General features: G+C 39.5%; 1 protein-coding gene across 1 annotated transcript in view; it reads right to left on the bottom strand.

The window, feature by feature from the left end:
* The window catches only part of LOC149448799 (AP-3 complex subunit beta-1-like), a 229,597-nt gene extending 215,613 nt beyond the window's left edge, over positions 1-13,984 (bottom strand). The window contains exons 1-2 of the mRNA XM_089694209.1: positions 13,847-13,984; positions 242-351 (exon numbers count right to left, since the gene is read on the bottom strand). Of these exons, the coding sequence (XP_089550335.1) occupies positions 242-268 (27 nt within the window). The 5' untranslated portion in view covers positions 269-351; positions 13,847-13,984. The remainder of the gene's footprint in view (positions 1-241; positions 352-13,846) is intronic.
* Between the last annotated feature and the right edge of the window lie 457 nt (positions 13,985-14,441).

Here is a 14,441-nt window from a genome sequence, read left to right as displayed (position 1 = left end):
TCAAACCAATGGTTGAAAAAAAAAAAAAAAATACTCACCTGTGGACTACCTAAAGCACCACCCTTCATTGCTGCTACAAAATGGCCACCTGCCTGCGCCCATTTTAGTTTAGGGCTGGTGAGAACAAGTCCTTACTAGCCCCATTCCCTAATAAGGCAAGAATTGTGGGCCCAAGGGGAACAAGCAAGCATTTTGGTCAGTTACTTTATTCTTAGCAATAAAAAATGTAAAATTTACTTACAGTAATTTTGTCAAGGAGTTTTGCCATGTGTTTTATGATTTCACTATGATGAGCGGTCTGTGTTTGTAGGAGATTCTTAATGACGACAACACTTTCTGCAACCACAGCATCTGAAATACAAAAAAAGAACCCCAAGAAATGTATACAAAGACATAAGACAACTCCAAATTAGGTTGGTCCTTACTCATCAACACAACTCATGGTGTCATATATTGTTTGTGCTGGCCCAGGGCCTATAGTCAAATTCACTTCTGCAGTGGCAAATGACAGCTGTATCAGACAGATGTTATTTGCAATACGTTGATAAACAAGCCAAATGATAATAAAAAAAAATAAATGTAATACATGACTTTTGATTTTCTGAGTGCTGATCTCCAGCTAGGATGAACAGAATTGATCTCGCAGTGGCCTCACCCTGCACTTCAAGTGTTAATTTCTCATTTTGTCTAGGGGGTGACAATTAAGGTGATTTATCAGCAACAGAGGTATACAAGGCAATCAAAGGGTTCCAGTGACAGAACAATTTTTGGATCCCCTATTGAACTACAACCCCAATTCCAAAAAAGTTGGGTCATTTTATAAAATCTACATAAAGAATGCAATGATTTTAAAATCTCAAACTGATATTTTATTCACTATTGAAAATAGAAAACATATCAAATGTTTAAACTGGGAAAATGTACCATTTAAAGAAAAAAATAAATTCTGAAATTGATGGCAGCAACATGTCTCAAAAAAGTTGAGACAAGGCAAAAAAAAGGTTTGCAAAGTAGGTAGTACTAATAAGTAAGAGCTGGAAGAACATTTTGCAATTAATTAGGTTAATTGGCAACAGGTCAGTAACAAGACTGGGTATAAAAAGAGCAATTTAGAGAGTCAGAGTCTCTCAGAGGTAAAGATTGGCAGAGGTTCACCAATCTATGAAAAGCTGCGGCTAAAATTTGAACAATTTCAAAATAAAGTTCCTCAATGTAAAATTGCAAATATTTTAAATATATCATCTGATGAAGAGATTCAGGGAATCTTGAGAAATCTCGGTGCACAAGGGGGCACGGCCGAAACACAATACTTGACACCCGTGATCTTCGGACCTTCAGAAGGCATTACATTAAAAACAGGCATGATTCTGTTATGGACATTACTGCATGGGCTCAGGAATACTTCCAAGAATTGCTGTCTGTGAAAACAGTTCATTGTGCCATTTAAAGGATAAGTTACATTGTCAGTCTGGCTGAAAAAAAGACAAAAGTCCATGCAGTTCAATCATTAAAAAAAAAAAAAAGTTATAATCCTACACCCACAGTTGATCCAGATAAAGGCAAAAAACATCAGCAAAGCATGATCCAATTTGCTCCTGCAGGGGAACAAATTCCTTCCTGATCCCGAGATGCAATCGGATATTCCCTGGATCAACTTTACCTATAAATGTTAGTATCCAGTTATATTCTGTGTATCCAAGAAAGAATCCAAGCCTTTTTTGAAGCAATCCACTGAGCTGGCCAGAACCAACTCTTGAGGGAGTCTATTCCACATTTTCACAGCTCTCTCTGTGAAGAAACATTCCTATCCCAAAATTCTGTCTGGTCTGCTTAGTTCAGAGACATTTACAGAATGTTGTTAAAAGAAGAGGGGATGCTACACCATGGTAAACATGGCCCTGTCTTAACTTTTTTGAGAAATGTTGCTACTTTTTTTTTCTTAAAGCCGAACTACACTCTCTCAATCAACATCAACTATTTGTAATCCTTATGCTTCTAGCATTGATAAATAAATATGAAATACTATTATATTTAAATTTTTCTAACCTTTTTTTCATTTTTTTAAACATTTCTTCAGTTACGTCCTTGCTTCCAGGCCTAGGCACGTGATGCTATACCTCCCAGGAGTCTCCAGGAGGGGAGAAGGGATTTTCAAAGCCAAGTAAATCCTCCTGCTTGAGCTAAGGGCAGATGGATTTCAGGAACTAAATAATACATTAATAGTATGCCCTTACTCAAGATGACCACTTTCAGAAATGTGGGGGGGGGGGGGTTCAAAGTGATTTCTCAGTAAAATAAAGCATAAAGACATGGATGGATGAGTTTGCTTTGAATATTAAAATTATGTGAAAAGTCTTTTCACAATTTAACATTTGAGGTTTTCTTTTTATATTGTGAATAAAATATGGGTTTTTAAGATTTGCAAATAATTGCATTCTGTTTTTCTGTAAATTTTACACATTGTCCCAACTTTTTTGGGATTGGGATTGTATTTCCCAAGTACAAACACTTATTCAGTGCAGAGGGATGGGTATATATAGCCAGTCAGCCATAGGAGCACCACTGCAATCCAATAAAGCGGTAATAAACTCTGAAGAAAAATTCCCAGCAATCACAAGGCTACTATGTATAACATTTGTAAACAACCCAAGATACTAATTAGCCTTATTACATCTTTCTTATGGTTTGTGCAGCTTGGATTCTTTTTTTATCTGTTCCAGCTGAAGCCGGTGCCATGCTTGCAGTTGCCTTTTGATTCCAGCATCATCTGTACTTCCGCCCTTTCCTCTCCCTTAAAGCCAGAATCTTGCACATGCTCACTAAAGGTTAACCAAGCCTTGTTTTGTATACCTTTACCTTGGCAACAAACCTATAAGAATACACATGCAAATATCCTCCTAGTGTTAAGGATGAATGTCTTTGTTCACACCCCCTGTGATGTAGCTAGTCACATGGTGTGTTTCAGGAACAGCGGGATCTCAGGGAATTGCAACGCCGTGTAGTTATGCTATCAGAGCACATACAGTTGTGTTAAAAATAATAGAAGTGTGTTTAAAAAAGTGAGTAATGCTCAAAATCCTTATAATAGCTTTTATTTCCAAACATGAAAATGCACTGGGAACACTACACATTCTATTCCAAATCAAAACATGAAGAAAAAAAGGTTTCAAATTTGTTACTGCTTTACAAAAAGTGAAGAAAAGGGAATATTAGGCTGTTCAAAAAATAGCAATACAATAGCATTCCACAATTCCTCTGCATTTCTTGGTTTTACCTTAGAAACAGAATTTGTGATGTTACCCCACAAGTTTTATATTGAATTCAGGTCCAGGGATTGTGCTGGCCACTTCATAACGTTACTCTTGTTGGTCTGAAAGATTTCCTCTTCGGCATAAGGCAACATGACCTCTTCAAGTTTTCTGATGTATTCAAACTGATCCATGATCCCTGGTATGCAATAAATAGGCCCAAAACCATAGCAAGAGAAACATCCCCATATCATGATGCTTGCAATACCATGCTTCACTCTCTCTAGTGTGCTGTGGCTTGAATTCAGTGTTTGGGGGCCCCTAGACCCAAAAAGAACAAGCTTGCTTTCATCAGTCCAAAAAATGTTGCACCATTTCTCTTTAGGCCAGTCAATGTGTTCTTTGGCAAATTGTAACCCATTCAGGACATGTTTTTTTTTCCCCCAACAGTGGGACTTTGCGGGGGCTTCTTGCAGATAGCTTGGCTTCTCATAGGCGTCTTCTAATTGTTACAGTACTCACAGGTAACTTTACACCTTCTTTGATCACTCTGGAGCTGATCACTGCCTGAGTCTTTGCAATTTTTGCTATTATTCGATCCATTCAAATGGTAGTTTTCCATTTTCTTGAACATTTTTTTTTTGTTTTGGTTGCCATTTTAAAGCAGGTGAGATCATTTTAGCTGACCAGCCTATCATTTTCTGCACTTATTTATGTTTTCCCCTCTCCAATCAACTTTTTAATCAGTACGCTATTCTTCTGAACAAGGACTGGAACAACCCATTTTGCTCAGATTTTCAGAGATGAATACACTATACCAAGCATGTACAACATTTGCTGCTTTCGTCCTTAACCACTTGCCTACAGGACACTTTTACCCTCTTTGTGCCCAGGCCGATTTTCAGTTTTCAGCGCTGTCGCACTTTGAATGACAATTGTGCAGTCATGCAACACTGTACCCATATACAGTCAGGTCCATAAATATTGGGACATTGACACAATTCTAATATTTTTGGCTCTATACACCACCACAATGGATTTGAAATGAAACAAACAAAACGTGCTTTAACTGCAGACTGTCAGCTTTAATTTGAGGGTATTTACAACCAAATCAGGTGAACGGTGTAGGAATGACAACAGTTTGCATATGTGCCTCCCACTTGTTAAGGGACCAAAAGTAATGGGACAATTGGCTTCTCAGCTGTTCCATGGCCAGGTGCGTGTTATTCCCTCATTATCCCAATTACAATGAGCAGATAAAAGGTCCAGAGTTCATTTCAAGTGTGCTATTTGCATTTGGAATCTGTTGCTGTCAACTCTCAAGATGAGATCCAAAGAGCTGTCACTCTCAGTGAAGCAAGCCATCATTAGGCTGAAAAAACAAAACAAACCCATCAGAGAGATAGCAAAAACATTAGGCGTGGCCAAAACAACTGTTTGGAACGTCCTTAAAAAGAAGGAACGCACGGGTGAGCTCAGCAACACTAACAGACCCGGAAGACCACGGAAAACAACTGTGGTGGATGACTGAAGAATTCTTTCCCTGGTGAAGAAAACAGCCTTCACAACAGTTGGCCAGATCAAGAACACTCTCCAGGAGGTAGGTGTATGTGTGTCAAAGTCCACAATCAAGAGAAGACTTCACCAGAGTGAATACAGAGGGTTCACCACAAGATGGAAACCATTGGTGAGCCTCAAAAACAGGAAGGCCAGATTAGAGTTTGCCAAACGACATCTAAAAAAGCCTTCACAGTTCTGGAACAACATCCTATGGACAGATGAGACCAAGATCAACTTGTACCAGAGTGATGGGAAGAGAAGAGTATGGAGAAGGAAAGGAACTGCTCATGATCCTAAGCATACCACCTCATCAGTGAAGCATGGTGGTGGTAGTGTCACGGCGTGGGCATGTATGGCTGCCAATGGAACTGGTTCTCTTGTATTTATTGATGATGTGATTGCTGACAAAAGCAGCAGGATGAATTCTGAAGTGTTTGGGGCAATATTATCTGCTCATATTCAGCCAAATGATTCAGAACTCATTGGACGCCGCTTCACAGTGCAGATGGACAATGACCCAAAGCATACTGCAAAAGCAACCAAAGAGTTTTTTTAAGGGAAAGAAGTGGAATGTTATGCAATGGCCAAGTCAATCACCTGACCTGAATCCAATTGAGCATTGGTTTCACTTGCTGAAGACAAAACTGAAGGGAAAATGCCCCAAGAACAAGCAGGAACTGAAGACAGTTGCAGTAGAGGCCTGGCAGAGCATCACCAGGGATGAAACCCAGCGTCTGGTGATGTCTATGCGTTCCAGACTTCAGGCTGTAATTGACTGCAAAGGATTTGCAACCAAGTATTAAAAAATTAAAGTTTGATTTATGATTATTATTCTGTCCCATTACTTTTGGTCCCTTAACAAGTGGGAGGCACATATGCAAACTGTTGTCATTCCTACACCGTTCACCTGATTTGGATGTAAATACCCTCAAATTAAAGCTGACAGTCTGCAGTTAAAGCACATCTTGTTCGTTTCATTTCAAATCCATTGTGGTGGTGTATAGAGCCAAAAATGTTAGAATTGTGTCGATGTCCCAATATTTATGGACCTGACTGTAGAGCTTTTTCTTTTGGTGGTATTTAATCACCACTGGGTGTTTTATTTTTTGCACTATAAACAAGATAAGAGCAAAAAACTTGGGGGAAAAAAAAAGTTTTCTTTGTTTCTATTATAAAATTTTGCAAACAGGTATTTTTTCTACTTCACTGATGTGTGCTAATGAGGCTGCACTGATAGGCAGCACTGATGAGGTAGGCACGGACAGGCAGCACTGATGGGCACTGATAGACTGCACTACTGAGGTGGCACTGATGCTGCTGCATGGATATGCAGCAATGATGCTCCCTTATGGGCGGCACTGATAGGCGGCACTGCAGTGCCCTGATCAGTGCTGATCTGCTCTGTGACAGCTGCCGGTTATCGGCAGTACTTTCCCTCACACTGACAGCGTGAGGAAAGTGCTTCTGATAACCGGCAACTGTATTTACTTTATGATCTTCTGTGTCATTGGACACAGCTGATCATGTGGTAAAAGGCCACTGTGATTGGTCTTTTACCTCATCACATGATCAGCTGTATCTGTAGGACACAGAAGATCATGGAGATTGCTGGGTGAGTGCTGCTGGACAACCGTGCTAAGCTGTCATTTGGCTATAGCACGGTTAGGTTAGCAAGTGGTCAAATAGGGGCCACCTGTTTGACAACTGTTTTTTTCACAGACTGAACGTCCTCACTAATTGAACTCCACACTGCTATTTTAAACATGCACATTTCAATTAATGATTCAATTACACAGAATCAGCACCATACATGTCATGACTGTTGGGTCTGTATTTCTATTAGGGTCCTTTCACACAGGCGTTTTGTTTTTTTCATCAGTTCAGTCAAGTTTTTTCCAAGAAAAAAAACAATCAGTTCACATCAGTTTTGCACCCATTTATAGCCATTTTCATCCGTTTACAGCCATTTTTCATCTGTTTACATCAGTTTACATCCTTTACCAATGCAGAAAATGGACCGTATACATCAGTTTACCATCCGTTGTGTTTGTATTTTTTTTTAATGGAAGAAAAATAGGGTATTCTTCAGTTAAAAAAAAACGGATGTTAACGGATGTGGACATTAACAGTTATAAACAGATGATCATCCGTTTACATCCTCTAGTCCATAAAAATACATGGGTGTCCGTTTTTCATACGTAAACGGACAGCTAAAAACTGGACATATGGAACGCCCATGTGAAATGGGCTTTCCTCTACTACACTTTTTAGTAAAATATTTGCCATATAGAAATATAATTTATACCAAAAACAGTGATTGATCTGGTTAGTGATGTTGGACTGCTATTATTTGTAACACAACTGTAGATGCACAGACTGCTGAGTATACTGTAAGAGGGGGAAAAAAATGTGCATGCGCGAGTGACATCACTGACACAAACATTGGGTGATATCTCCTAAACAGCGCAGTTTGTAATACTTTTAAAGCCACCAACACGTAAGTGATTTTATAATGCTTTACATGGGGTAAAGTTGGGCAGGGGAGTTTACTACCACTTTAAAGAAATCCACCAAACTTGGGTGCACCTTCCAAGAGGCCTTGAAATCTCGTCACAAAATATGCAAATATAGGCCTCCCAAAAATGTAAAGGTACAGCTCTAGTGCATGCCACAATGCAATGTGTGGCCTCAGCAGCCTATTGATATGTTCTTTACTTTGCACTGTGGATATAGACATTATTTATTACAGGTACTTCTATATAGCGCCTTCAATTTACACAGCACTTTACATATATAATGTATATTGACATCGGTCCCTAACCCTCAAGGGGTGTACAATCTAAAGTCCCTAACTTACATTCATACATACACATACGAGGGACAATTTAAACAAGATCCAATTAACCTACCAGCATGTCTTTGGAGTGTGGTAGGAAACCGGAGTACCCGGAGGAAACCCACGCAGGCACAGAGAGAACATGAAAACTCCATGCAGGTGGTGCAGTGGTTGGGATTCGAACCAACGACCCTAGTACTGCCAGGCGGAAGTGCTAACCATTTAGCCACTGTGCTGCCCATTAGAGGCTTGATTCTCTGACCAACAGCTTTCCTTTAACTACTAAAGGAATCAGGATTCATGATCATCCTTTTTAAACACTCTAAAACCGTGGTCTCCAAGCTGCGGGATTTTGACTGCCTTTATCCAGCCCTTGAGGCATTACTCCTACCACTGACACCAACAATGGGGCAGAATTCCTGCCACTGACACCAACAATGGGGCACTATTCCTTCCACTGACACCATTATTATACAGGATTTATATAGCGCCAACATCTTGTTCAGTGTTTTACAATATAACACGAGACAATACAGCAACAATACAGTTCAATAAAAGAGGGTTAGGAGGGCCCTGCTCCTTGGAGCTCACAATCTAAGAGGGAATACCAACTATTTCTTCCCCTAATACCAAAGATTGGGAATTGTACACTCCCAATGAGCACAGCCCGACCCCCCTAAAGTCTGAAAGACAGTAAACTGGCCCCTTCTTTAGAAAGTTTGGAGACCCCTGCTCTAAAGCATTCACAGGTGAGAAAAATTAAAAGGCCTCCAACAATACAAATGCTATTTAAAAACACAAAAAGCTAAGCAATGGAATCTCTTAATGTACAATGACATTTCTAGAATTGCACAATTAAATTTGCCAGATAACTTTAGGGAAATAAATATTTTTTTGTCATTTCAGTTCGTTCCTAAATGTACGCAGACTCCAAAAATCAGTACCATGAGATACGTAGACACAATGTTCAGTGCAAGGCCCAACCCAAAACTGCTCCAACAGTTAACCCAAAAGTTAGATGTTACACGTTTGTTATCTGGAAAATGGAATCATGGACAAGGTCAGATATCAGGGTGACTGCAAAAACTCCACGAAGGGCTTTTTGTATATAAACCATCACTAACAAAATTCCCTGCACTTTAAGAAAAACAGCTTGACTCAACAGCTGAAATTCAGCTGTTGAGTCAAGAAAATTCACCAGTATTTTTTTTTTACTTTATGGACTTGCCAAATACATCCCTATGCACTACAGTTCTCAATACAATAAGTAAAAGAATCCTGACTTTTTCAATCTATTTATTCAATTGTCCTCCCTTCTCCACCCTACAGATGGCAGGACATATTGAGTTTTGGATAAGCAGCCCTGGCAACTCCCAAAATGAGCACTCGGATTTGTTCCCTACCCATGCATGTGCAGTCCACTCTTTCACCCTCTCAGAGCACTGAGCTGCGAAAGACAGCGGACTGGGCCAAGGATTTAACTTATGTCACAGCAATCGAAGTTGAAACAAAAGCTCAGCTTTTACAGCAACCTTTTCTTTAAAATATACAATTAATTTAGGCCACCTGATCAGTTCTGCAGGGCTTAAAAGGCATGTTACCATTCCCTCCTTGATTAAGTTGTCAAGATTTTTAAATGTGTCACCTACATATAGAACATATGTTAATTTTTGACCACGAATTTCCTCTGATATTTAAAGTATATGTAAACCCTCACCTTTTAAAATAGTTTTCCCTGTTTTATAAGTGATCACAGACCCTCTAAGCAAATTATGCAGCTGAAAACAGAGACCTTGGGGAGGAGAAACAGCAGTTCGCTCAACTTCCCAGTGATTGGCTGTGCAGGGGGGAGTGTGTGTTAAGTCTGATCATTGGAGAAGGGCAGACTAAGCACTGCAAGAGAACTGACCACGCTTCACTCTCATGCCTAGCATGGTCAGTTTTCAAAAGGAAAGCAGAGGGACTGGCAGGAACACCAGCGATTTCACACAAAGGAAGCAATACAAAAAGAACAAGATACTTTTTCATACAAGTACATGGTACAGCAGGCACATATTAGGAATATGAAAAGTTGGGTTTACATACTCTATAATGGAAAGTCTGTAAGTTATATTGTGTCTGTGTGCAAATTATCTTTTTTTTTTTTTTTTTTTTTTCTAAATTTACATGCTAGTGTTTATTATTTTGAACGTCCCATGATAAACATTGGTTAATCCTGTGGGTATTCTGTTTTCAGTATGCACTTCAGTGTCTTAAATACATTTTTAAGTCTAATGTAGGTTTCATTGTCCAAATAGCAAAAAGGAAAAAAATTAGCACACTAGCAAAAAGGGCTAAAGAAAAATATTTATCTAGAGCAGTGCTCAGTGTTACTTCATAGGGTTTATCAGAAATGTATTTCCCACATGTCTTGTGTGATTAGGCTTGAAAAACTGAGCTCATTTAACTAGGAGGCATGTACCGTGAATACAGAGGATTCTGAAATGATTTGTATGGTATTCTACTGTCACCTGGTGGAAGGCAAGGACCAGCTGTTAATTAAATAAGATCACAAGCAAAAAAAAAAAAAATCACAACCTACGGCCAGAAGACAGCAAGACTAAAACATCTGAAATGTTCAGGATAATCTGATTCCATCAGCCTTAAATCCTGAATACTTCTGTTTACAATAAAATACTTTTGTTGTACTCAGAATTATACAAGTACACTTATATTTAAAGTGGACCTGAAAATGAGCCACCATAGTGAAAAATACTGTGTTCTGGTAACTGCATGGGTTGGCGGCATTCACTATATGATTTTTTTAAATTTTTCTTTCACAAGCCTTTGTTTATAATTTTCTCCACCATTACATGTAGGCCAAGTTGTCCAGCAAAAATGACAGCTAGGATAAACTATTATTACATGCACACACATGTAATTAGGCATAAAATATGCTTAGTGTAATGCTAGGTACACATTTCAAGTTTTTTTTTTTTTCATTCAACCCAGCCGGCTGATCGAAAAAAAACCAGAGGTCACCATTGCTAGAGATCAGCATCACTAACTAAGCCATATTAGTGCAGTGATCCTTCCCTGCTAAGCTATTGTGTTCTGACAGGGGAGCTGCTCCCTCACCAAAACACAATGCCATTGGCTGCCAGCGTTTATCATATAGTGTGTTTCTAGCATATCTGTTCAACAGAAGCCAGATGTTAGACCGGCTTCTGTACACAGTGGCTAAATGTCAGCTGGTTTCTCTTGAGCTGGCCGATACTGGGCCTGTGCACACACCATTTTCTCAAAGCCGGGTAGATACAGGTGGGGCATACAGCCAATTATAGATGTAAATTGCTGCATGTCCCTGTACGAGAGTAAGCGTCGATGCTTCTCGGCATCTGTGTTTACCCAAGCATGTGCAGACCGAATGTGAAACTATCACGTTCGCATCCAGGAAATTACATAATACATGCATGCGTCAAATACTGATACACAAAAGCATCAGAGCTTACACAAGTAAACAAAAATTCTCCCAGCAGATGTCACTTCCCACGCTCAAAGAACTGACCCCTCAGCATTATCACAATCCAATGCAGGACTATAAATCCCTGGAGCATGAGGGAGAAGTTATGGGGACCAGTCTAACTGCAAAAAGAACGGAGGATCAGGTGTGTTACAATTTTTGTCCCCATAGATCAAAACGGGCAAATACCCCTTGCAGTACAAGCACAGCCCCATTGCAATGAAAAATGTTTTAGTTGCCCCGAATTGGGCGTAAGTAAAATGATATGTAACTTCTGCAATACAAAAAACCACAAACATACCTGGCTGTTAGGATGAACTCCCGTGCACATGCAGAGGAATTATGTAGTCCTGCACCGGCTAATGAAGTCTGCAAAGACTCACACCCTAGAAAGGGCTAAAGATGTCGGGAACAGTGAGGAAGCTTGTGAATGTTGCATCTCTGGAGTAAAGGTTTTGACTTTAAATCTGTTTAAAAAGTATTAGCTGGAGTTGGGGGTTTCATTTGTTTTTCAAAAAAACACAATTTTGCTGTCCACACAGTGATAAATCGGAATTGTTTTCTTTGCAGAACAAACAGCTCTAACTCACTTACTGCCCAGGAGATCACCAATAACTTCAAAAATAAGATTGATACAATTTGTGAGAACTCCGCTTTGCAGATACCTCCCCCCCCTTAACACTATGTCCACAGAATCATGACTCCCCTTCATCCACTGTCCCCTGAACCCTGTTCCCTCCCAAATACCGTGGTCACCATCTGGCTCTATTCTACACTCTCTAACACACAACTTCAATCTCTCCCTCTCTTCTGGCATCTTCCAGAACTCTCTAAAACATGCACTAGTCGCCATCATACTTAAAAAGCCTTCCTTGGGCCTCACTATACTTAACCTATGCCCCATCTCCTTGCTCACCTTTTCCTCAAAACTCCTTGAACATCTGGTCTACAATGAACTGAGAGACTACCTCATTAAGAACAACCATAATGATCCCCTTCAGTCTTGATTTCGCCTTCAACACTCCACAGAAACAGCTATCCTAAAATGCATAAACGATTTACTAACAGCTAAAACCAATGGTCACTATTCTGTACTTCTGGACCTTTTAGCTGCCTTTGATACGGTTGAACACCCCCTCCTCCTTTGGTCTCTGTGTATTCTTCGCTGGTTCTCAGTCTACCTAGCCCACCGCATCTTCAGTGTCGCTTGCAGTTCCACTTTCTCCTCCATAGGGATCCCCCAAGGTTCTGTACTGTCTGCCCTCATGTTGTAAAGTGCTGCGCAAACTGTCGGCGCTATATAAATACTGTATGATAATAATCTGATTATAAGTTAAGTCCAACACACACACACTCGCAGTTTTTCATTCTAAAAAGGAGCATAGCAATGACGGTGACAGAGAGGGCATGTCTGCTTACTAAGCATTGTTTGATGGCACTGGTGTAGCACTATGGTCTGCAGAGATAGCAACTACCACCAGGCTCATGGCCCAGGAAGGAACCCGTTCTGACCCTGATTATGATTGCATGTCTCTTCCTTTCACTGCACAAATAAAAGTACTTTAATGTCTTTAACAAATCTTGTGATCAAGAGAGTCTCTGCTCAATTATAAACTGTGTCAGGTAGTGTGTGTAGAGTTGAAGTTATGAATTAGGAGATGTCACAAGTATCTGATTAAAATACAGCATTGTAGGTTTGTTACAGTCCTGGCTAACTGATCTGTACTTTTTAAAAAGCAAGAATGTTTGTATTTGAAGTCAAAGTTAACACTAATCATTAAACCACATTTACAATTTATGTACCCCTTCATATAACTGTGTAGTGTAGTACCAGTGCAGCTGAACAATTTATCTTCATTCCAGCCATGGTACAGTGTTAAAATATAATATTTTATACATGTGCAAAAAGTAAAAAAAAAAATAAACATCCAAAAACAGTCAAAATGGACTCGTATTAAAACCCTCTCACACTGCTCCTGAACTAAAGCATCAGCCTTTGTGTACCTGATATCTACAAAAGGAGGATTATATAAATTCAGAATGGTTAATTCTGATCTTCAAAAGGAGAACCTGTGACTAAACAAGGCTGGAGCTGTAAACTTGGGTTCAAGTTCTTTTGGCTTCAGTTGGTATAGAGGAGATCGGTAAACAGCCATTTACTAATCTCTTACAATCTTCAACTATTCACAATGTTGCTGCATCACATGTCTCTTCTGCCTGCTCACAGTTTGTGACAGAATTTTAGTTCACATTTATTGTAACTTGCTTTTCTTCAATAAAGACTGTACAATAATGGCAAAATTCTCCCAATTGTGTAATAAAGGCCCATCAGAGTTACCTGCATGACTAGATTTCTACCCTATTTTGGATATCTAATCCTGTGGTTAGCAGTGGATGAGAAAGGGAACAAAGGCATGTTCAATTTTTATTTTACACTGCGGCACTTTTTTCTGAATTCTGCATTTTTAATTTCAAACTGCATAAAAGGAAATGACAGAAATGGCCACTGTGCAGATCAAGAACGACTATACTAAACATGCCTTGCCAGTCACAAATAATAAACAGAGGTCTGCAGGTTGTCCAAATCTGTGGAATAAATGAAGCAAACCGCTACAAATATCATAACACACAGAAGGCAATCGGGAAGTATGTCACACAAAAATATAAACATCTTCACAAGGAAAAGATGGATTATCTTACCATCTCTGTTTGACAATAGGTACACAAGGCCATTAAGACAGGTGTCAGTCACGGCAGATATATTGGTTGCACATCTTCCGATTGCTTGAATTGTGGCTGCAGCGAACTGTTTGTCCTGGCTTTTTACATAGGTCTAAAAATAAACACATTTATACGCGTTACAAAAAGGACTTTAAAATTGCATTACGGACTTGGGCAGCACAGTGACAAGTGAATCCACATGGTAATGAAGTATCAATCTTCCCCATCTATTCCCCACTTCTACAATTTCATTTCACAGAGGTGAAGCGTTTGTGAACCTATAACATTGTTCTCATCTCTGGGGACCCTGGGGCTTCTGAAATATTTGACTTTTCACTTTCAGTGGCTAGTATTGACATATCAGCTAGTTGTGAAAGGAAAAAATCCAAAATAAAGTTAAAGACTAACTAAAGGCAAAACTTTTTTTAAATTTTGGATACAGTAAGGGAGGGTTACAATCCCCATTAGGTTTTTTTGCCCATCTGTGTCTTAGTGGGGAGATTTCCCTTTACTTTCTGTCCCATAACCAAAATAGGAGATGAGAGGAAATCCCTCCACAGTGAGGGAATCCTGG

The sequence above is a fragment of the Staurois parvus genome, unplaced genomic scaffold (genome assembly GCF_062004578.1).
Source record: "Staurois parvus isolate SC_StPar_1 unplaced genomic scaffold, SC_StPar_1.0 ptg000656l, whole genome shotgun sequence".
Classification (NCBI taxonomy): Eukaryota; Metazoa; Chordata; class Amphibia; order Anura; family Ranidae; genus Staurois; species Staurois parvus.
This window is presented reverse-complemented; position numbering and strand designations above follow the sequence as displayed.